The sequence below is a fragment of the Jaculus jaculus genome, chromosome 15, assembly GCF_020740685.1.
Source record: "Jaculus jaculus isolate mJacJac1 chromosome 15, mJacJac1.mat.Y.cur, whole genome shotgun sequence".
NCBI lineage: Eukaryota > Metazoa > Chordata > Mammalia > Rodentia > Dipodidae > Jaculus > Jaculus jaculus.
In genome coordinates, this window is record NC_059116.1 from 2,397,943 (window position 1) to 2,422,502 (window position 24,560).

General features: G+C 41.8%; 1 protein-coding gene across 5 annotated transcripts in view; it reads left to right on the forward strand.

Annotated features, from left to right (window-relative positions):
* The window catches only part of Wdr7 (WD repeat domain 7), a 314,228-nt gene that overhangs the window by 24,802 nt on the left and 264,866 nt on the right, over window positions 1–24,560 (forward strand). For all 5 annotated transcript variants that reach the window (XM_004654764.2, XM_045134797.1, XM_045134798.1 and 2 more), the window contains 7 exons: window positions 1,277–1,353; window positions 3,030–3,149; window positions 9,376–9,521; window positions 10,908–11,010; window positions 13,859–14,000; window positions 14,587–14,835; window positions 16,131–16,351. In XM_004654764.2, coding sequence (XP_004654821.2) covers window positions 1,277–1,353; window positions 3,030–3,149; window positions 9,376–9,521; window positions 10,908–11,010; window positions 13,859–14,000; window positions 14,587–14,835; window positions 16,131–16,351 — 1,058 coding nt within the window. The remainder of the gene's footprint in view (window positions 1–1,276; window positions 1,354–3,029; window positions 3,150–9,375; window positions 9,522–10,907; window positions 11,011–13,858; window positions 14,001–14,586; window positions 14,836–16,130; window positions 16,352–24,560) is intronic.

Here is a 24,560-nt window from a genome sequence, read left to right on the forward strand (position 1 = left end):
ATTTTTATTTATTTGAGAGAGAGAGAAAGAGGCAGAGAGAGAGAAGAGGAGAGAGAGAGAGACAGAATGGGTGTGCCAGGGCATGCAGCCATTGCAAATGAACTCCAGATGCATGTGCCACCTTGTTCATCGGGCTTATTTGGGTCCTGGGGAATCAAGCTTGGGTCCTTTGGCTTTGCAGGCAAGCGCCTTAACCACTAAGCCATCTCTCCAGCCCCAGCCCTCAATTTTGATACCTCTCACAAGTCCAGTTTGTTTGTCTGTGTGTCCAGCTGACAGCTCTACACCCTCTTCAGGTTTAGTGATTTGTTTGGGCGACTCACAGAACATAGGAAACGCTTGTGTTTGCGGGTTCTTGTGAAGGACAGCACCGAAGACATGCGCAGGATTAGCTGGGTGGGTGCAGTGCTCCCGTCCTCTCTCTGGGTGAGCCATGTGTTCCGCTGTCCAGAGACTTTGGAAACCTGTTTCTGTGGAGCTGGGCCCTTAATGAAATATGGCTTTAATGATTGTCTACCAGATAACATAGGTCAGAGAATTGCTTTATGGCTATTACATGCTTTGAGGAAGACAAATCCTAGTTTTCATGGCCTAACTCTGGAGTAGTAGTTAGGAGCCAGGCACTGTGGATAAACCCCCACAAATATAAATGTATGTGTATGTATGTATCACAACACCAGACATGATTTTCTCTTGTGTGGAGAAATCTGTGGAGGATATAAAAGAGTAATAAAGTGTTTGGATGGGAGGTGAGGCAGATGGGAAGGGGAGATAAAGTGATCCTGTTCATCCATGGCAGATAGCTAAAAGTTGTGATTTTTTTTTAAATTTTTATTAACATTTTCCATGATTATAAAATATATCCCATGGTGATTTTTTTATTTTTTTATTTTTGGAAACAAGGTCTCATGTAGCCTAAGGCTGGCCTTTATCTCATTATGTATCAAAGATGACCTTGAACTCCTGATCCTCTGTCTACCTTGCAAGTGCTGGGATTATAGGCATGCACCACTACATCCAGCTGAAAGTTGTGAAGTTTGAAAGTTCTTTGGTAGCATAGAAATTAGTAAAAACTTACTGATTAGCAATAAAAGAATTCAAATGGCTAGAAATAGTTTTTTTTTTTTACTGACCTATGCCTCATAATCTGGTTTGTTTCATGAACTAGGGCACCATGTTTCTTCTGCCATTGTCTAAGCTCATCAGAGCAAGCTGACTTACTGTTTAGAAAGAAGGCATGCTGTTTGTAACAGGCTTTTGTCCCTTCTTGCTTTAGAGGACACTGTGGTAGCGCTTTCAGCTACAGGCATCTTGAAGGTGTGGATTGTTACCTCTGAAATAAGTGGCATGCAGGTGAGACAAATAAGACTGGGAATGATCTGTCTTTTTTTTTTTTTTCTTACCTAACCTAAAGTTTAACAATGATGTGTTCCATCCCTTTCTTTTCTTGAGAGGGAGGAAAAAGCTTTTTTATTTCAGTATCGTGTGGACATCATTGAAAAAATCCTTCCTGTGCTGTTGTGGTGTGTCTTTCCTTTTGATGGAGACAGTTCCATTAAGGACATGGGGCAAAGAGACATGCCGTACAGAGCATCCTGTAAAGAGATGCCAGAGGGGCTTTCCTCACATGCTGACGTGAAAAGTTACGAGGTAGCTTTCGATGGAGACATCTGCTCCATTAAGGACATGGGGTAAAGAGACATGCCACACAGAACATGCTGTACAGAGACACCAGAGGGGGCTTTCCTCAGATGCTGCAGTGAAAAGTTATGAGGTAGCTTGCTGGAATAAAGCAAGTAAACGGAACTACTTCTGTTAGTTGCTGTGTCCCTGTGACAGAATACCCACATGCACAGGGAGGAAGGGCTTCCTTTTGCTTCATGCTCATGGTTTAGATCTCTTAGTACATACTCCTTGGCTCTGTTGATTCTGGGCCAGTAGTGAGACATTGGGGACTGAGCATTCAACACATGTGTTTGTGGAAGACATTTCATCTTCTGTACTTTCTGTTTCTGTATTGAGGTAGGGTCTTGCTCTGGTCCAGACTGATCTGGAACTCACTGTGTGGTCTCAAGCTGGCCTTGAACTCACAGCGATCCTCCTACCTCCGCCTCCCATATGCTGGGGTTAAAGGTGTGCGGCACCACACCCAGCGATGTTTCATATTCTAACCATGACATGATCCAAAGAGTATAAAGCCAGTTTTCGTCCTGTCAGTTCTATGGGCTAAATCTCTCCTTTCCTTCTTACCCCTCTTTCACTCTGTTTCTTTCTAATTAAGAAGAGCAGAACAATATTTTTGACAATATTGGTGCTATTCTTTTCAGCTAGGGAAATTTTAGCCATTAAACTTAGAAAAACTAGTAATTGATCAGATTTATTTTTTTTCAAAGTAGGGTCTTACTCTAGCCTAGGCTGACCTGGAATTCACTATGTAGTCTCAGGGTGACCTCGAACTCTCGGCTATGCTCCTACTTCTGCCTCCCAAGTGCTGGGATTAAAGGCATGTAACACCATGCCCGGCTGTTTTTTTTTTTTGTTGTTGTTTTGTTTCTTTTTTTGGTTTTCCGAGGTAGGGTCTTGTTTGTTTTAGCCCAGGCTGCCCTGGAATTCACTCTGTAGCCTGAGGGTGGCCTTGAACTCATGGTGATCCTCCTACCTCTGCCTCCTGAGTGCTGGGATTAAAGGCATGTGCTACCATGCCGGCGTTTTTTTTCTTTTTCTTTTTAACTGAAGTAATATACCCTCAGTTATTGGAATAAGTGCATACTTTCCCCAACTGCCATTGCCAGTGAAGACCTGGACTGGCATCAGGATTTAAATCTGGGGTTGCTTTGTTCTATAGGCATTCTGTCCAGCTCTTCTTAGGGTGCATTGTACTGCTTTTCTGTTACTTGGCTCTTAGCCAAGGTGTTAAAATGATGACCAGATCAGGTGATGCTGGATTGTTTGTTGATATCTTTGTCATTGTGTTACTATTAATTGATAGCTATTTGTACCTGAAATTACAAACGTTTTTCTTTCCTCAGGACACCGAGCCAATATTTGAGGAGGAATCCAAACCAATTTATTGCCAGAATTGCCAAAGCATCGCTTTCTGCGCATTCACACAAAGGTCACTTCTGGTTGTGTGCTCCAAATATTGGAGGGTAAGATGAATAGAAAAGTAAGAGGTTGTGTTTTTATCCTTCAAGACACTGGTTTATCAGACCTCCGGAGATAATCCTTAGGATGTGCTTGGTGCAAGATTCTTCTAGCTGTTTGGAATTCTTTTCAGGTTTGATTTTTTAAAAAAGTACTTTATTTATGGGGATGAGTAGAATAGGAGTGACAGGGCCTTCGGCCGCTACGTATGAACTCCAGCCGTATGCACCACCTTGTGCGTCTGGCTTATGTGGGTCCTTGGGAATTAAACCTGGGTCCCTTGGCTTTGCAGGAAAGTGCTTTAACTGCTAAACTGTCTCTCCAGCCTAGTTTTGATTTTTTTTTTTTTTTTTCCAAGGTAGGGTCTTGCTATAGCCCAGGCGACCTGGAATTCACTGTGTAGTCTCAGGGTAGCCTCGAATTCACAGCGCTCCTCCTACCTCTGCTCCCAAGTGCTGGGATTAAAGGCGTGCACCACCACGTCCGGCAGTTTTGATATTTTTTGAGGAGTTAGGACTTGCCTGTATATAGCTATTTCATAGCTATTTTGTTGTTGCTTGTTTTGTTTTAGTTTATGAAATGATTGAGTGTATTTTTGTTCTTTATTTATACTTTTTGTCATTGTTGCGATTGTTGCTATTACTATTATTATTATTATTATTATTATTAATTTATTTCTTTGAGGTAGGGTCTCAGTCTAGCCCAGGCTGACCTGGATATCACTATGTAGTCTCAGGCTGGCCTTGAACTCACAGCCATCTTTGTACCTCTGCCTCCTTAGTGCTGGGATTAAAGATGTGTGTCACCACGCTGGTGCTTGTCCTTTTTAAATGAAGTGTATTTCTCTGTGTGTGTGTGTGTTGGTGAGCATGTATGTGTGTATGGGTGCCAGGGTCTTGTTTCTTTGTGTGTGTGTGTTTTGGTGAGCATGTGTGTGTGTGTGTGTGTTGGTGAGCATATATGTGTGTATGGGTGCCAGGGTCTTTTGCTGCTGCAAATGAATTCCTGTCTTGCTTTACATCGGTGGCTGGAGGACTGAACCTGGGTCAGTAGGCTTTGTAATTAGGCTTTGTAAGCAGGCACCTTTAACTGCCGAGCATCTCCCTAGACCCATGTTGCATGTCTTCACTGTCTCTGTAATAGGAGAACGGCCTGTCTGGAGGGCTTGTTCTGTACTTAGCATGTTTTCAAAGCTTGCCATGTATTTTTTAAAATTCTTTGATGAGAGAGGGAAAGAATGAGAATTGGCATGCCAGGGCCTCCAGCCACTGCAGTAGAACTCCAGATTCTCCAGATTTATGTGCCACCTTGTGTGCATATGTGATCTTGTGCACATGTGTGACCTTGTGCACGTGCGTCACTGGCTTATGTAGATCTGGAGAGTCAAACATGGGTTCTTAGGCATTGCAGGCAAGTACCTTAACTGCTGAGCCATCTCTCAGCAGTTAAGTATTAATAGTGTATTGTTTCTTAATCCTCACCATTCTCTTAAGGGAAGTGTTAGTCATTTGATCCTGCAGGACAAATTGCCCTAGAACGTCCTTATTCAAATAACAGCCATATATTCTTGCCCAGTTTTGTGGGAAGGAGCCTGGGCCTAGTTTAGCTGGGCATTCCTGGATTAGTCTTTCATGTGCTGCAGTCAAGGTCTCCCCTGGGTCTGTAATCTCACAAGTTCAGCTTTTGGAGGATCTCTTTCCATGTTTCCTCAACATGGCCACTGGCAGGCCTTTAGTCTCTGGCTGGTGGTTACATCCTGTGGTTGCCATCTTGCCCTCTTCATGGGGCAGCTGTGAGCCTGGGAGCCTACCTCTGTCACCATAGTTGAGCAAGAGGTGTACTTAAGACCTTACTACTCTTGGAATGGAGCTCTCCCTTTTGCCACATTCTGTCCTCTAGGAATGCACAATGAATCCAGCCTACAAGTGCTGGAGGAGGAGGCTGCCTCCACATGGGGTTATTGCTTTCTGTGCGGTGTGGATGAGGCAGCCTCGGCTCAGCCGATAGACAGCTGGATGCGGTTGTGCAGATGTCTGTGGGCAGCATTGCTCTCGCCGCTGCTGCCTACGTCGTGGCAGTACTGTGACTGCAGTATGTGGGTTTCCTCAGCAGAGGGGACAGGCAAGGTGTGGGTAGGTCCAGCATAAAGGGCTGAAGAGGGGACAGAATTTTAACCTTGTCTTTCCCACTGCTACTATTTAGAAGAAGAATGGAGAGGAAAAGCTAGCTGCTTAGTCAGAGTGTGCTGTACATTGTCCAAATTTTATATTTATATTTATTTATTTATTATTTATTTATTTTTGTCTTTTGAGGTAGGGTTAATGGCATGTACCACCACACCCAGCTCTTGTCCTTATTTTATTAGCCCCATATTCCAGACAAGAGGGTTAGGGAGGTGGCGTGGTGCAATGGTGCTTGCCTAGCATGGCCCGCTGTCTATCACTAGTGCCACAAATCAGTCTCTCAATCAAATCAGCAATCCAAACGGTCCCTCTGCGATTAGTAGTACTAAAAACAACAATACATGGCTGGCTTGGTAGCGTACACCTTTAGTCCCAGCACTTGGGAGGCAGGGTAGGAGGATCACTGTGAGTTCGAGGCCATCCTGAGACTTTGTAGTGATTCCCAGGTCAGCCTGGGCTACAGTGAAACCCTACCTCGAAAAACAAAACATGCTCTCACTCTCTGATTACTTGGGAACTTCCAGCTGTGGGCTCAGGGTCCATTACAGAAGAGGAGGCGGAAAGAATGTAAGAGCCAAAGGAAGGAAAGGACTTCTTACAGCATGCTCCTCCAGACACAAAATGGGCTGGATATCCATGACCTCACAGTGCCTGACCCTACCTACACAAGACCCTCATAATAGGAGGAAAAGATGATGACATCAAAATAAGAGAGACTGATTGAGAGGGGGAGGAGATATGATGGAGAATGGAGTTTTAAAGGGGAAAGTGGGGGGAGGGAGGGCATTATCATGGGATATTGTTTACAATCATGGAAGTTGTTAATAATAAAATAATAATAATAAATGAAAATAACCACAAAAACAAAAGAACACATTCCAGGAGTCCAACCAAGGACAAACTCAGTGTCCTTTACCCTCACTGCTGTGGCTTTTGGGGTCTCTCAACTGGTTGTTCCCTTCATGTGAATTTCCTACAAAAATAAACTAAAATTATATTTGAAAATATCATAAAAACAAAACCAAAAAACAAAACAACAACAAGAGGATCCTGTGTGCGTTCTGCATTCCCCTTTCTCCTGGCATTTCCTTTTCTCTCCCCAGAGGCATTATCTTGTGCCAGTTTCTTATGTGTCCCTTGGCATAAACATTTTATAACTATGAAACAGTGTAGGTGTTTTTTTTTTTTTTTCCTTCATTTTTTGGCAAGTCCAACAGATTGGCTTTTTTTTTTTTTTTTAATATGAGAGGGTGAGAGAGAGAATTGGCACGTTAGAGCCTGCACCGACTGCAAACTTCAGATGCATGTGCCACTTTGTGTGCATGTGTAGCCTCGCAAGCTTGTATCACTGTGTGCATCTGGTCTAGATGGGATCTGGAGAGTTGAACATGGGTCTTTAGGCTTCGCAGGTAAGTGCCTTAACTGTTAAGCCATTTCTCCAGCCCTAGTTTTTCTTTTCTTTTCTTTTTTTAATTTAAATTTTATTTTATTTATTTGTGAGTGAGAGAAAGAGGCAGAGAGAAAGAGAATGGTGTGCCAGGGTCTTTAACCGCTGCAAACAAACTCCAGATGCATGTGCCACCTTATGTATCTGGCTTACATGCTGGGGTTCTGGGAAATTAAACCTGGGTCCTTTGGCTTTGCAGGCAAGCACCTTAACCACTAGGCAATCTCTCCAGTGCTAGTTTTCCTTTTTAAGACTGCATACATAAGGGAACATACAACCCACATAATTAGAGAAAATAGTTACAATATATGCATGTAGTGAATAAACTGTTGAATATTTTATTAAAGAAAGAACTTCTTACAAGTGAAGAAGAAAAATACAGACAACCCAGTAAGAAAATGAACAAAACTTTCACAAAAGGGAAAAGCCAGATAGCAGTAAGTATAGAATAGGAAGGTGCAGTTTCATTAATTAGTAGAGCAATGCATTTCTTTCTTTTCTTTTTTTTTTTTTTTTTTTTTGGTTTTTCGAGGTAAGGTCTCACTCTGGTCCAGGCTGACCTGTAATTCACTATGGAGTCTCAGGGTGGCCTCAAATTTACTACAATCCTCCTACCTCTGCCTCCCAAGTGCTGGGATTAAAGGCATGTGCCACCACGCCTGGCTATGCATTTCAAATTATATTTTATTATATTTATTTTAGAGAGAGAATGGGCACGCCAGGGCCTCCAACCACTGCAAACGAACTCCAGACACATGCTCCATCTTGTGCATCTGGCTTACATGGGCCCTGGGGAATTGAATTGAGGTCCTTCGGCTTTGCAGGCAAGCACTGCTAAGCCATCTCTCCAGCTTGAGCAATGCATTTTAAAACAGAACCAAGAGCCGGGCATGGTGGCTCACGCCTTTAATCCCACCACTTGGAAGGAAGAGGTAAGGAGGATTGCTATGAGTTCAAGTCCACCTGAGACTACGCAGTTCCAGGTCAGCTTGGGCTAGAGTGAGATGCCAGAAAAACCAAAAAACAAACAAAAACCAACCAAGTTGTGTATTGCCATAAAGAATTCGGTAGTTTTTGATATGGTCAAATATGGTTTTTGGTTCCTGAAACCAAAATGTGTCATGTTTTCAAAGGGGTTTGAGCTTTACCCCTTAACTGCCTTCTCATGAGCAGGACCTCTTATATTCCATCTTCTTTCCTTCTCTTCTTCTAATGAAATCTCTCTAAACCTTAATAAAATCAAAATGAATGTGCTTACTCAAAACCAAGATTAAAAAAATAAGCTGCTCATTTTCCCTTAACGTTTATATAGCTTTACCTGGCCTAGATCTGCTTTTCTAGTCTGGATTTAATTTGCATAAATTAAGCCTTAGATCCAACTTATTTTTATTCCATGTGGATGCCCCACTTCCTGATCTATTTATTGGTTATTTGCTTGTTTTCTCGAGACTTCTTTACTTTCTATCCATTCAGAAGTTAATGCTGCATTAGGTGATATTAAACTTCTGCACTGTTACAATTTGACTTAATAGGTAGTATAGCATTACAGAGTAGGCCTGCATTATTCTTAGAATTTTCTAGGCTATTATTGCAGTGCAAATGCTGTGTGCACTGATAAATACTATAGTTAATCATGTTAAAATCAGCTAGGGTTTGTTCTAATTTTAAGGCTTTATACAAGCAGCTAACCCGGCCACTACTGATTGATGAATTTTCATCCAGCTTGGAAAAAATTTCCAACTTAAGTACTTTGTTCAAACAGTGAACGGGGTAGAAAGAACAAGCCTGCTGGGATGCCCAAGACCAGGGCCTTAGATCTGACTCTGTCACATGTCAGACATACGACTTGAGGCACTGATGTAGTCCTTACTTGGGTCAGCTTCCTTGCCTGTAAAGCAGGTTAGTAATATCTGAGTGTCTGTGTCCTTGCGGGATCCCTAGGGTCAGATGAGAGGTACAGGAGGCCATTTCACGTCAGTAGCTTTTGGTGCTGGTGAAATGATAGCATCTGGTGGTGTTAAAGATGGAGTCTGTTAACTTCTATCATAGTATTTTAGAACACTGATGAAATAAGGTAAAGAAGATCGCTGTCTTAGTAACAACATACTTTGCTATTTGAGTTTATGGTTAGAAGTGTTACAGACGTAGAGGAGAACAGGTGTCGTGGTCACCATGCCAGGGGGATTCGTTGTTACTTGCTGTACTTCATGGAGTCACTGACCATGGAGTAGGAAAGGCACCCACCCTCACTTGTTACAGCCTGTCTCTATGGGGGCACCCACCCTCACTTGTTGCAGCCTGTCTCTGTGGGGGAACCCACCCTCACTTGTTACAGCCTGTCTCTACGGGGGTACCCACCCTCACTTGTTATAGCTCATCACTTGATTCCTTGGAAGCCACACACAGCTGGAGCCTTTTGGAGGTGGCTGTGCCCTGGGTCTCACTGAGAAGATGCCTTTATCTGCAGTATCAAACTTAAGGTCCCAACTTTGTTATCTGGGTTTCCAGAAGCTTCCTTAATGTTTTGTTGGAGTTGAAACATCACTGGTTTCACTTAAATCACTGCCACCTGGAGGAGATTATGGATTTCTTTTCTCGTAGGTGTTTGATGCGGGAGACTATTCCCTGTTGTGCTCAGGTCCTAGTGAGAATGGACAGACGTGGACTGGGGGAGACTTTGTGTCAGCTGACAAAGTCATCATTTGGACTGAAAATGGGCAAAGTTACATTTACAAATTACCTGCCAGGTATGTGATAAATCAGAGGTCAGGATTTTAGTCAGAAGTAAGGGATTCAGAATCTTCACCTTGTCCAGGCAAAGATTTCATGATGTCTTAAGGTATTCATAGTCCCATTTAACTTCTGGGTTAAAAAAAATTAGGTATGTCCCTCAACTGATGAGTGGATAATGAAGATGTGGCACATTTATACAATGGAGTTCTACTCAGCAGTAAAGAAAAATGAAGTTATGAAATTTGCAGAAAAATGGATGGACCTGGAAGGGATTATACTAAGTGAGGTAACCCAGGCCCAGAAAGCCAAGTGCCACATGTTCTCTATCATATGTGGATACTAGCTACAGATGACTGGGCTTCTGTGTGAGAATGAAAATACTTAGTAGTAGAGGCCAGTAAGTTAAAAAGGAGACATAAAGGGAAGAGAAAGGAAGGGAGGAGGGTACTTAATAGGTTGATATTGTATATATGTAAGTACAATGATTGTGATGGGGAGGGGATATGATGGAGAATGGAATTTCAAAGGGGAAAGTGTGGGGGTGGGGAGGGAGGGAATTTTTTAATAATCATGGAAAATGCTAATAAAAACTTTAAAAAAAAATTAGGTGGATTTTGGCTAGGCATGGTGGCACATGCCTTAAGTCCCAGTAATAGGGAGGCAGAGGTAGGAGGATCACTATGAGTTTGAGGCCACCTTAGACTACATAGTGGATTCCAGGTCACTCTGGGCTAGACCAAGACCATACCTTGAAAAAAGAAAAAAACAACCAAACAAAAAAATGAGGTGGAACCGGGCGTGGTGGCGCATGTCTTTAATCCCAGCACTTGGGAGGCAGAGGTAGGAGGATCACCGAGAGAGTTCAAGGCCACCCTGGGACTACATAGTGAATTCCAGGTCAGCCTGAGCCAGAGTGAGACCCTACCTCGAAAAACCAAAAAAAAAAAAAAAAAAAAAAAAGAGGTGGATTTTGTTTGAAATAAAATAATTTATTTATTTACTTATTTTGGGAGAGAGAGACAATGGACATGTTAGGACCGCTAGCAATTGCAAACAAACTCCAGATGCATGCACCACCATGTGCATCTGGCTTTACGTGGGTACTGGTGAATTAAACCTGGGTCCTTAGTTTCGCAGGCAAGTGCCTTAGGCACTAAGCCATCTCTCCAGCCCCATGAAATAAAATATTTCTAATAGTTACTTATTATCTGACTTCAATTAGCCAAAACTTAAAAATCTTTTTCTGTTATCAAAAATGCCTTGTTATGATATAGAATACATTTTTGACATCAATATATGTTAACTATACATTATGTATGGAATAAATATTTGGTATCAGTATATGTGAAGTGTACATTATTTGATGTCAGTATATGTGACATTATATTTTTCCATTGCAGCTGCCTTCCAGCTAGTGATTCATTCCGCAGTGATGTGGGGAAAGCAGTTGAAAATTTAATTCCTCCCGTGCAACACAGCCTTCTGGATCGAAAAGATAAAGAGGTAAACAGTACTGTTTATAATTGGCAAAGTGCCTCTTAGTAGCTAAGCATTTGGAAGATTCAGTATAACTTAAAGCACAGTATAAAATTTTGCAAAATATTTTGGTATGGTCAGTTGTTTGAAAGCTTCTTTATTTTGAAATAAAAGCTACATATTGGCATTGAGGTTTTTAAAAAATTATTTGATTTATTTAAAAGAGAGAGGGAAAGAGACAGAGAAAGAAAAAAAATGGGTACACCAGGGCCTCTAGATATTGCAAACGAACTCCAGATACGTATACTACTTTGTGCATCTGGCTTTACATGGATACTGTGGAATTGAACCTGGGTTCTTTGGCTTTGAGGGCAAATGCCTTAACCACTAAGCCATCTGCTCAGCCTGGTATTGGATTTTTTTTTTAAATTTTTATTAACATTTTCCATGATTATAAAATATATCCCATGGTAATTCCCTCCTGGTATTAGATTTTTGATAACATTCATAACTCGTGCAGTAACCCTGTGAGCAAGGACTTGGACGATGGCTAAGTCAGTAAAGGGCTAACCCTGCAAGCACGAAGACCCCAGTCTCCACATAAATGCAGTGGGTGTGGTGCGCACCTTCGTCCAGTGCTGGGGAGGTGGAAACGGTGGATGCCCTAGGCTCACTGATAGGCCAGTTTAGCCACATTTGTGAGCTCCAAGCCAGTGACAGATCCTATCTGAAAAGAGGTGGACATCATACAACAGGGTGTCACCTGAAGTGATCTTCCAACTTCCACATACATCTGCCATACACGTATGTACACACATGTATACTTCACATACATATGCTTGCAAAATAAAACCTACAATGGCAAATCTTGCATTTTAAGGACGAAGATAATTATGTAATCAGGCTGACTGATAATTCATTGCTTGAATAACGTATTGCAGTCTATGCCCCAAATCATGTAGATACTAGAAATGAGGAAGTCTTTTTTCTGTGTGAATATAGCACTTGCACCCATCTAGAGCTGAGTGCAGTAGTACCGCCCTGGCGTCACATCTGCTGCAGGAGCGCCCCTGCGCTGATGTTCTGCTTCCTCAGCTTCATCACGTCACGTTAGTGCTGTGTCTCATGCATGTGAGGGATCGCGAGGGAGGGATTGCCTTTTCCGTGACTGCGTCTGTAGGTGGGGTTTACACGGTGACTCGAGCTGTGCACTTTGGAGCTCGCGCTTCCTGCTCTCCAGCCTGGCCCTGTCCGCCAGCTACGCCGATGTGGAAAACGGCACTCGAGTCAAACCCATAGTCCCGTGCCTAGACTTTCCCCTCAGTGTCACCACCCTCTTCTATCTTACTATGTCTCAGATTCAAGTGCACACAGGGTAGGGGATGAGATACGTACTGACATGTGTGCCTTGGCTATACCTGCTCTGGCAACCTCCTGCCAGGTATGCCGTGTGTGGACTACAGTGATCAGGATTTACGTAGGGTAAGTCAGTGGTCAGGCTCTCCTGAGGCTGATTCTATCTATGGAGAAACAAATACTGCAACCAGATGAGTTGTCAGGCTAAGTCCTACTGATTATTCTTTGCCAGGATGTATCTATATTTCATTATTCTAGTCTTTTTAAAATTAGTACCTGAATTTTAATTTTGGCAGGTTACCACTCTTTACTATTTACAAAATAAGTCATTTCATTGAAGATATAATTTTCAGCTGAAAAGTAATTGTTCAAAAATGAAAATGTAGGGCTGGAGAGATGGCTTAGCGGTTAAGCACTTGCCTGTGAAGCCTAAGGACCCCGGTTCGAGGCTCGGTTCCCCAGGACCCACGTCAGCCAGATGCACAAGGGGGCGCATGTGTCTGGAGTTCGTTTGCAGGGGCTGGAGGCCCCGGTGCGCCCATTCTCTCTCTCTCTCTCTCTCTGCCTTTCTCTCTGTGTCTGTCTCTCTCAAATAGATAAATAAAAAAAAAAAATTAAAAAAAAAATGAAAACGTACCCAAGACCTTAATCTAGTAATTCATAGCTAATGTGTCAGGCTCTGTTACAGTTACTTATTTGTTTGTGGCCAAGTAAAATACTATTAGTTGGAAACTATCCTTGTTATGAAAAGTGAAGCCAGGTGTGGTGGTGCATGTCTTTAGTTCCAGCATTCGGGAAGTAGAAGTAGGATCGCGTTGAGTTCAAGGCTAGCCTGGGACTACAGAATGAGTGCCAGGCCAGTCTTCACTAGACTGAGACCCTACCTAGAAAACAAATGAAAAAATGGGGACCACTAGTTATGCAACTTGTTAGTTTAATTTTGTTGTTCTTTATGACTGACCAGAAGTAACAAGTGATGGGACTAATGAGCTCCTTCTTATGACCCTGTAACTGAATCTTGTTTTTGGTTGAGTGATATATCTCTGTACTGTGAAATGTCAGGCAATTAAGTAAATTATCTTGCTGTGGTTACTTCTCTACATTATAAAAAGTTGAGAAAAAGAGTATGAATATCCAGGTGTGCTGGTGCACACCTTTAATCCCAGCACTTGGGAGGCAGAGGTAGGAGGATTGCTGGGAATTCGAGGCCACCTTGAGACTACATAGTGAATTCCAGGTCAGTCTGGGCCAGAGTGAGACGCAACCTCAAAAAAAAAAAAAGAAACAAAAAAAGGTATGAATACTACTTTTAGAGAAAGACTATAAATATAGTATTTATGCTATACTGTAGTTGTCATGTATGTTAATGCTATAAAACTACATGAAAATACTGTGGAGTAGTCGTGTTCTATATACTTAAAACTGGTGTAAAAAGTATGTTAACACCTTTATTTGTTAATGTGTAAAATATTTTGATTACAAATATAGCTAAAGACACTTGAATAAATTTTTTTGGCAGTTGCTAATTTGTCCTCCTGTCACTCGGTTCTTCTATGGATGCAAGGACTATTTCCATAAGCTCTTAATTCAGGGAGATTCTTCTGGAAGGTTAAATATTTGGAGCATACCAGACACAGCTGATGGGCAGGAAGGTGATGAAGGTAAGAGTAAGCCTCATGTACCAGTTTCTTAATCTTTATCTTGAGGTAGGGTCTCGTTCTAGCCCAGGCTGGCCTGGAATTCACTTTGTAGTCTCAGGATGGCCTTGAAGTTGCTGTGATCCTTCTACCTCTGCCTCCTAAGTGCTGGGATTAAAGGCATGTGTCTCCATGCCCAACATCTTAAACTTTTTTAAAAAAATTATTTATTTATTTGCCATCAGATTGAGAGAGAGAGATTCAGAGATAGAATGGGTGCTCCAGAACCTCCAGCTACTGTAAACAAACTCCAGATCCATGGCTTTACATAGGCTCTGTGGAAGTGAACCCAGGTTGTGAGGCTTTGCAGGCAAGCGCCTTAATGCTAAGCCATCTCTCCAGCCCCAGCTTCTTGATCTTTCAACTTAACTTTTTTATAATGTTTAAAATGAATAACACATTGATAATTTCATGTCTGATTTTAGTCTAAGAATCATGTGATGAATGTAATTTGTTCATATATTACTGAATGAATTACTATTATTTTAGTATTTTAAGTTTTTTTTTTAACATAAATGTGTTTATTTTATACAAAATAAAACCTCTACAGGGCTGAAAATGACAACTTCTATGAGTTTGCAAGAGGTGTTTGATAAACTGAATCCTTGTCCCGCTGGAATTATAGATCAGCTAAGTGTGATTCCCAACAGTCACGAACCTCTTAAAGTAACTGCAAGTGTGTACATACCAGCCCATGGACGACTTGTGTGCGGCCGGGAGGACGGAAGCATCGTCATTGTTCCTGCCACGCAGACGGCCGTCGTGCAGCTGCTGCAAGGGGAGCACATGCTCCGGAGAGGTACAGCCAGGGTGCTCTCTGGACCCCGGTGCTTTGCAAGCGCAAGATCAGAGCAGTGGCCAATGTGCTGTGGAGTTGGTAGATTTCAGTGTACAGATAGGGAAACATTCAATGAGTATACATAAGGAAATACTCATTTTTATCTCTGACATATTATTTTTTTTTAATATATTTTTTTAACTTTTTATTTATTTATTTGAGAGCGACAGACATAGAGAGAAAGACAGATAGAGGGAGAGAGAGAGAATGGGCGCGCCAGGGCTTCCAGCCTCTGCAAACGAACTCCAGACGCGTGCGCCCCCTTGTGCATCTGGCTAACGTGGGACCTGGGGAACCGAGCCTCGAACCGGGGTCCTTAGGCTTCACAGGCAAGCGCTTAACCGCTAAGCCATCTCTCCAGCCCTCTGACATATTATTTAATTACCTGCTACTTCTATTAATTAATAAATAGCTAAACTGTCATCAATACTAATGATCATTTAGAAAATTGCATTTCAGTAGAAATCTAATGGGAACCATATATGTAATTTTATTTTTTTCACATAGATAATTTTCTAATAGCTCTGTTAAAAATAAAATGAAGGTGAAATAATTATTGTACTATGGTCTCTGTAGCTCAATATAGCAATTTTTTTTTTCTTTATGGTTTTTTGATGCAGGGTCTCAATCTAGTCTAGTCCAGGCTGACCTGGAATTCACTATGTAGTCTCAGGGTGGCCTCGAATTCATGGCGATCCTCCTACCTCTGCCTCCCGAGTGCTAGGATTAAAGGCGTGTGCTACCATGCTCTGCAAACTTTTTATTTTAATAAAGTTTTTTAAAAAAATTATTTCGGGGATGGGAAAAATTATTTATTTGAGAGAGAGAGAGAGAGAGAATGGGTGTGCCACAGCCTTCAGTTGCTGCATTGAACTCCAGATGTATGTACCACTTTGTACATCTGGCTTACGTGGGGCCTTGGGAGTCAAACCTGAGTCCTTGGCTTTGCAGGCGAGTTCCTTAACCACTAAGTCATCTCTCCAGACCTCAAATTATTTTTATTTCTATTTGTTATCAATATGGAAATGATTAGTGAAATATTTCATGTTATTTTTCTTGTACTAATTCTTTCAAGTGTACAAGAGGATTGGCTCCATTTCAAGGGCTCAAGGTGTCATGTGACAATAGCTATGGAACTGTCAGGGCAGTTTTATAAGATAACATTTGCAGCTTCTGGCATTTCTTGTCATATTTTTCTTGTTGAAACTTTGTAACACTTTAATTTTCCCATTTCAAATTCAAAATCTCATTCACAGGTTGGCCACCTCACAGGACACTCCGTGGTCATCGGAACAAGATCACGTGTTTACTGTACCCTCACCAGGTCTCAGCTCGCTATGACCAGAGATACCTGATTTCTGGAGGTGTGGACTTTTCTGTCATCATTTGGGACATATTTTCTGGAGAGATGAAGCATATTTTCTGTGTGCATGGTGGTGAAATTACCCAGCTCCTGGTACCACCGGAGAACTGCAGTGTAAGTACACAGTGGTCCTTTCCCTGTGGTGACTGGGTCACGTAGTATAAGTATATAGGATGACATAGCAGTCAAAGGGAGACCCACTTTTTTTTCCCATTATTGACTCTCAAATTGTATCACCTCTTTCTGGTAGCAGTTTGGAAGGTGCTTATGGGATGAAATGTCAAGTTTTTTTTTTACAAAGTAATTTTAATATCCCAAAAGACATTCTTTAATCTTATTATTTTGAAGCAAAATAACAGCATGTAATTTGGTAGAAACAAAATGTTTAGCGCTGGAGAGATGGCTCAGTAGTTCAGGTGCTTGCCTGCAAAGCCTGAGGACCCTGGTTTGATTCTATAGTCCCCACATAAAGCCAGATGCACAAGGTGGCAAATGCATTTGGAGTTTGTTGCAGTGGCCAGAGGCCCTGGTGCACCTATTGTCTCTCTCAAATAAATAAGTAAATAAATAAAATATAAAAAAAGTTTAGAAATGTATTAATTGGGTTCATGTAAATTAACAACTGTTATGACATGGGAACAGTAAAAGATGTTCCAAAAGGTAGAAGGGTGGTATTCTCTCCTTTCTTATTTGTTGTCACTGTTTTTAAACCATGTGATCTCGAGACCTGAGCTCATGCTTGCACAGTGGGGCAGCCATCTTCCCATTGCTGGGACAGACACCCAACAGGAAGTAGCCCAAGGGAGGAAAGGGTTTCTTTCAGGCTTACAGATTCCAGGGTCATTTCATCATGGCGGAACAAGCTGCCTTAGTTCATCTTATGTCCAGAGCAGAGAGCCCAAGAGAGTAACCAGGGTTCAAGCTGGCTCAGAACACACCTTGAGGCTGGACTCAAGATCATCCCCAGTGACACTCCTGCAGCTGAGCTCTGCATGAGACTGAAGTAGGAAGCTTAATCAAAAATACCCGAGGCTCTGGAGCCCTTCACCAAACAGGGCAAGTGTTTCATCAGATAGCCATTTCCACAGTCCCCTATGGTCACATTTTATGTTTCCTAAGACATACATATAAAGTTGTTAAGAAAAAACCGAGCTAGAAGTGTCATTGTTTCTTGGCTTCAGTTGATGGTGAAGAAACCAGATGCTGCAGCTGGAGAGGGAGATGGACTCCACCTCCTTCCCCTCCCCCCTCCTTTCCCAACTTCCTACTGTCTGTCTTGTGTTTTTTTTTTTTTCTACTACCCTCTCTTACTCCTACTTCCTTTGAAAGCTATTTTAATCACCTTTTAACCTAAAATCTTTTAAAATTTCTACTACTGATTTGCCTTAATGCTGTATACAGTGGTTCTGCACACATTCTGGTTTTATTTTTTTCCCCCTCTGAGGCAGGGTCTTACTCTAGCCCAGGCCGACCTGAAACTTACTCTGTAGCCTCAGGCTGATTTTGAACTCACAGTGATTGTTCTACCTCAGCACCACTAGGCCTGGCGAGCACACCATTTTCTCTGAATACATTTGTATTTGTTTTTGTGACATAATCTACAAAAACATCCAGAAGAGGGCAGCATGACTTTGTGGAACAGTAATGTTGCTGTCAGATGTAGTATTGGTGCCTTCGTTTGGTGTTTAGGTTCTTGGCTCTTGGATCCTGGTCTAATGGTATGAACGGTCTATGTGACTACGTTCATATTTCTGTGGCAAATATCCACAGCCAGTACAAGCAATTTGCAAGTTAGCTTTTCTTTTTATTAGTTGTTCTGAAAGCTTTTGCCTGAGTTCACTTTTATCTCACACTCCCAATCTGAACTTTTTTTTTTTTTTTGAGGTGGGGGCTCACTCTAGCCTAGGCTGACCTGGAATTCAGTATGTAGTCTCAGGGCAGCCTTAAACTCATAGCAATCCTCCTACCTCTTGCCTCCTCTGAGTGCTGGGATTTAAGGCGTGCACCACCACACCCAGCTGTCCAATCTGAACTTCTGGTATACATTTGGATGTTAAGTTTGATATAGCACTTTCTGAGGCAGGGAAAGTAAACTTTTTAAACACATCAAGCACAAGCGGGGCACAGAACTGTTGTTAGTGACTTATTTTGAAATAGGGTCTTGAGGTATGGCAGGCTCACCTCAACCTCTGTGAAGCTGAGAATGACCTTGAACTTCTGACCCTCTTGCGTCCACTTGGTGCCTGCTGGACTGCAGGCCTCTGCTAGTGCTCCCTGTCTGTGGTTCTGGGGTTGAATTTAGAGCCTGTGTCGCTCGACGAGCCCTCTCCCGGCTGAGCTACTTCCCTAGGCCTAGACTTCTAATTATAATTTTCTATAATGTTCTTTTCTTTTTGTTCTTTATTTGAGGTAGGGTCCCACTCCAGCCCAGGCTGACCTGGAACTCACTCTTTAGTTCCAGGCTGGCCTCGAACTCATGGCAATCCTCCTATTTTAGCTTTCTAAGTGCTGGGATTAAAGTTGTGCACCATACCTGACAACATTCTTACATTATATTTTGAGGCTGTTTTCATTCAACATCATAGTTTTGAAAGTAATTTTACTTTCAAAAAATAATAATACAGTGCTGAGGCGATAGCCTAGCAGTTGAGGGCTTGCCTTGCAAACAAGAAGAACTGACTCTGATCCCAAGACCCATATAAGAATGCGTAGGGCTTGCACTTACCAGATGAAGAAGTGGAGACAGGAGGATCCATACCACCAGCCAGTCTAGCCAAACTGGCGTCAGGTCAACAAGTGATCCTGTCTAAAGAAGAGTCATCTTTTTAAAGATTTATTTTTGTTTTTTTTTACATTTGTGTTTATTTATTTATTTATTTTTATTTATTTATTTATTTAGCTTTTGTTCATTATTTATTTATTTATTTGAGAGTGACAGACACAGAGAGAAAGACAGAGGGAGAGAGAGAGAGAATGAGCGCGCCAGGGCTTCCAGCCACTGCAAACGAACTCTAGACGCGTGCGCCCCCTTGTGCATCTGGCTAACGTGGGACCTGGGGAACTGAGCCTCGAACTGGGGTCCTTAGGCTTCACAGGCGAGTGCTTAACTGCTAAGCCATCTCTCCAGCCCTATTTATTTATTTTTTATTTTCACAATTTTTATTAACATTTTCCATAATTATAAAAAATATCCCATGGTAATACCTCCCCACCCCCCCACACTTTCCCCTTTGAAATTTCTAAAGATTTATTTCATTTCTTTTGGATTTTTGAGGTAGGGTCTCACTGTAGCTCACCTGATCTGGAATTCACTATGTAGTCTCAGGGTGGCCTCGAACTTGTGGTCATCTCTTACCTCTGCCTCCCAAGGGCTGGGATTAAAGGCGTGTGCCACCACACCTGGCTAAGAAGAGTCATTTTTGAGAATGTCCAATGAGGCTGTCCTTTGGCTTCCACACATGTACATATACACATGCACATGACTCTCACACACATGAAAACATGAAATTAAATATGCAGAGTAGCAGAAAATATAGTTTTAAAAAATAGCCTGGCTGGGTGTGGTGGTGCACGCCTTTAATCCTAGCACTCGGGAGGCAGAGGTAGGAGGATTACCGTGAGTTCGAGGCCACCCTGAGACTATAGAGTGAATTTCAGGTCAGCCTGGGCTAGAGTGAGACCCTCGAAAAACCAAAAAAAAAAAAAAAAAACAAAAACCCTAGTCATCTTTCTTATCTTTTCTTTCTGCCTTCCTCTTCTTCCTTCCCTCCCGTGCTCTAGTCTAGGCTGACCTTTAATTCATTATGTAGTCTTAGGCCTCAGAATCTCAGTGACCATCCTACCTCTGCCTCCAGAGTGCACCACCATACCCAGCTAATTTCTTTAATTTTATCAGACATCTAACTGCGTCTTTCTTTCTCAAATGAATAAATAAAAATAAAATACTATAAAATAATTAGAGTGAGCAAGTATTCTGCTTGAACGGCTTTAAATAGGAATTGATGGTAAAAAAAAAGGTCCCCAATAATTTTTAGAGGCAGTTGAACAATATATGTTCAAATATATTGCTCAGGTGCCTTTTTTTGAGGGAGGGAGAGAGGGAGGGAGGGAGGGAGGGGGGGGGAATATGAACATACCAGAGCCTCTCGCCACTGCAAACTCCAGATTCATGTGCTACCTTGTGCGGGTGCTGGGGAATTGCACCTGGGTTCTTAGGCTTCCTAGGAAACAATGCTTCTTTTATTTTTAATAATTTTTTTGGTTTATTTTTATTTATTTATTTGAGAGCGACAGACAGAGAAAGAGGAAGAGAGAGAGAATGAGCACACCAGGGCTTCCAGCCACTGCAAACAAACTCCAGACACGTGCACCCCCTTGTGCATCTGGCTAACGTGGGTCCTGGGGAATCGAGCCTTGAGCCGGGGTCCTTAGGCTTCACAGGCAAGCACTTAACCACTAAGCCATCTCTCCAGCCCAAAACAATGCTTCTTAACTGCTAAGCTATCTCTGTTGCCCTACTAATGGCCTTCAAATTTTTTCCTTTTAATATTTTTCTTTTTATTTATTTATTTGAGAGATACAGAGAGAAAGAGGCAGGGCGAGGGAGGGAAGAAGGGAGAGGAAGAGGGGGGGGGGAGGTTGAGAACGGGCGTACCAGGACTTCCAGGTGCTGCAAACTAACTCTAGGCTTATGCACCACCCTGTGCATCAGGCTGGAGAGGTACCTCAGCTATTAAGACACTTCCTTGCGAAGCCTCATGGCCTGGGTTCAGTTTCCCAGTACCCACATAAAGTTATATGCACGAAGTGGTGCATGTGTCTGGAGTTTGCAGCAGCAAGAGGACGTGGTGCATTCTTTCTTCCTCTCTCCTTGCAAATAAATAAAAATTTTTTAAAAATATGTATTTTTCCTTTTTTGATATCGTACATTGTTCATTTGTGTAAGTCAGTATGCTCATGTAGAGTGTGGTATGCGTTTAGCTGGTGAGCTAGTATTTGGTTGCTTTATGTAATCTTAGATTCAAGAAGCAGCCTTTCATCTAAAGGCTAACTTTCTGATATCTAGAATTTTTTGTTTTGATCTAGTTTTAAGTTAGTATGGAATGAAATGAACATTTCGTTTCATAGGCTCTTTTCCTTTTAAGTAATATTTAAAAATGGCAAATGATGTATCCTAAAGGCACACTTAAGTCCTGGAGAAGGAGTTCTGGGAAGTACAAGGAATAATGGCCAAGAGGACAGTGGGATTGATTTATGAGCGAATGAAGCTGGTCACTTATAGCCTGTCTGGTGATGGCTATATTTAAAGTGAGAGACAATGGAAGGTTCATATGTTTAGAGGATGTTCACGTGAAAGCAGAATTACTGGACAAACAGAAGACCGCTCCTGAGATGACGTGACAAAAAGGAGTAGCATAGTTCAGAAAGCAAACTTGTGCAACTAGAAAGTTAAAGTAGCAGATTTCCATTAGGACCTGTGGAAAATGGAGTCATTTCCCCATGGAGCTGGGATGGGATAAACTAGCTGTCTCTAATTTCTTGTAATTCATGTTTAGGAACAGGTTACCTAAGAGGTTTCTGGGAATGCTTGGAAAGGAAGTCCTGTAAAATGCGCAAGGTCAGACTGGATGACCTGGGCGGTGTGTTCTGACTGTCAGATGCGGTGATAGCTTGCGGCATTCTGCTGCTCAGCACTAATGCATTGGGAGGATTCTTTACTGGCAAATTCAATGGGCCTTTATTTAGTTTAGGATTGGAATTCTCTGAAACCTAAATATTTGCCTTGGAATGTAGTTGTTTTAATAGATTTTCAGATCATGCTGCATTGTTTTTTCTATTTGTCTATGTATCTTCTAACATCCATCCATCATTCATCAATCTATTTATATCATCTGTCATTATAATGTATGTATGTATGTTCCTATCATCCATCCATCTATCTGTCTATCTGTCTAGTGCATGTGTTTGCTTAGATCTTGAACCCAGGGCCTGAGATATACCTGCAGACTTTATTTAATAAAGAGAAAGAGACAGATACAGGGAATGGGCGCACCAGGGCCTGCAAGGGAACTCCATGCACCAACTTGTGCATTTGGCTTACATGGGTACTGGGAAATTGAACCTGGGTCCTTAGGTTTTGCAAGCAAGTGCCTTAACTGCTGAGCCATCTCCCCAACTCCGACCTGTACACTTTTTTTTTTTTTTTCTGAGTCAGCATCTCATTGTAGCCCAGGCTGATCTGAAATGCATGGTTCTCTTGCCTTGGCTTCTATTGTACAGTTTTAAAAATATATTTATTGATTTATTTGAGGGAGGGAGGGAGAGAGAGCAAGAGAGCGAGAGCACATTAGGGTCTCCAGCTGCTGCAAATGAACTCCAGGTGTATGCGCCACCTGTGCGTCTGGCTTATGTAGATCCTGGAGAATTGAACCTAGATCCTTTGGCTTTGCAGGCAAATGCCTTAACCTTTAAGCCATCTCTCCAGCCCTATTGTACAGTTTATATTTTTTATTTTTATTTTTATTTTTTGGCTTTTCAAGGTAGGGTCTCGCTGTAGCCCAGGATGACCTAGAATTCACTATGTAGTCTCAGGATGGCATGAACTCATGGTACTCCTACCACCTCTGCCTCCCAAGTGCTGGGATACAAGGCGTATGCCACCATGCCTGGCTCTATTGTATTGTTTTAAATGTAGTTATCACAAATGGACAGTGAAAATATTGATGGGTGCTATTTATTTATTTAATTTTTTGAGGTAGTGTTTCACTCTAGTCCAGGCTGACCTGGAATTCACTATGTAGTCTCTCAGGGTGGCCTTGAACTCACAGTGATCCTCCTACCTCTGCCTCCCAAGTGCTGGGATTAAAGGCGTGTGCCACCACGCCTGGCTTTTTAAAATATATATATATTATTTATTTATTTGAGTGGGGGGGAAGAATGGGTACTCCAGGGCCTCAAGCTACTGTAAACAAACTCCAAATATATGCACCACCTTGTGAATCTGGCTTATGTGGGTTCTGGGGAATCAAATCTGAGTCCTTAGGCTTTACAGGTAAGTGCCTTAATTGCTAAGCCTTCTCTCCATTGCAGTGGAAAGGGCTTTACAGGTAAGTGCCTTAATTGCTAAGCCTTCTCTCCATTGCAGTGGAAAGTATTCCTAATTAAAATAAATTTTAGCTCAACCACACTAAATTTAAACAATGATCTTTAATCTGTCTTCCAAAAAATTGTGTTATAGAAAATATACATTTTCATTAACAGTGAAACTTCATAAGGATGCTTATTGTGTCTTGTGCTGGCTAATAGAACATTGAAAATCAGTGAGAAAAATTTCACTTATCTTGAATTTGTTTAAATTTTGAGCTATCCTTTTAAATATATATTTGTTTATATTTTATAATATGCATATTATACTGACATAGAGGCACATATATAATTTGTGTATGTGTGTGTGTGTGTGTATGGATATAAATATATTCCAAAAAATTTTAGCACATAGGAGTGTGATCAAAAGAGTTGGAGTGGGCTGGAGAGATGGCTTAGTGGTTAAGCGCTTGCCTGTGAAGCCTAAGGACCCCGGTTCGAGGCTTGGTTCCCCAGGTCCCACGTTAGCCAGATGCACAAGGGGGCGCACGCGTCTGGAGTTCGTTTGCAGAGGCTGGAAGCCCTGGCGCGCCCATTCTCTCTCTCTCTCCCTCTATCTGCCTTTCTCTCTGTGTCTGTCGCTCTCGAATAAATAAAAAATTAAAAAAAAAAAAAAAAAGAGTTGGAGTATGAATGGTTTCCAAACAAGTTTAGTTGAAGATGCAAGGTTCCAATTTTCAATTGAGTTGTTATTTTAAATATTTACACACATATATAAATGTGTATATATAAATCTATGTGTATGAATGAAATCTTTGTTATTATTATTTATTTGCAAGCTGAGAAAGAGACAATGAGAATGGGCATGCCAGGGCCTCTAGCCATTGTAAAGGAATACCAGATGTATGCACCACTTTTGTGCATCTGACTTTCCGTGAGTATTAGGGATTTGAACTTGGGCTGACCTTGAATTAGTCTCAGGTTGGCATTGAACTCACAGTGGTCCTCCTACCTCAGCCTCCTGAGTACTGGGATTAAAGATGTGTGTCACCGCACCCAGCATGAAGTCTTTTTTCAAGACTGTGTTTCACTTTAGCCCTGGCTAGCTTTGAGTTCTTAGCAGTACTCTGTCCTCAGCTCAGTGATTACAGATATGAGCCACCAGGTCTGGCTTGTATTCTAATGCTAATTATCCCATCTTAATGTTTAATATGTTATCTTGTTATAATACCCTTTTTGC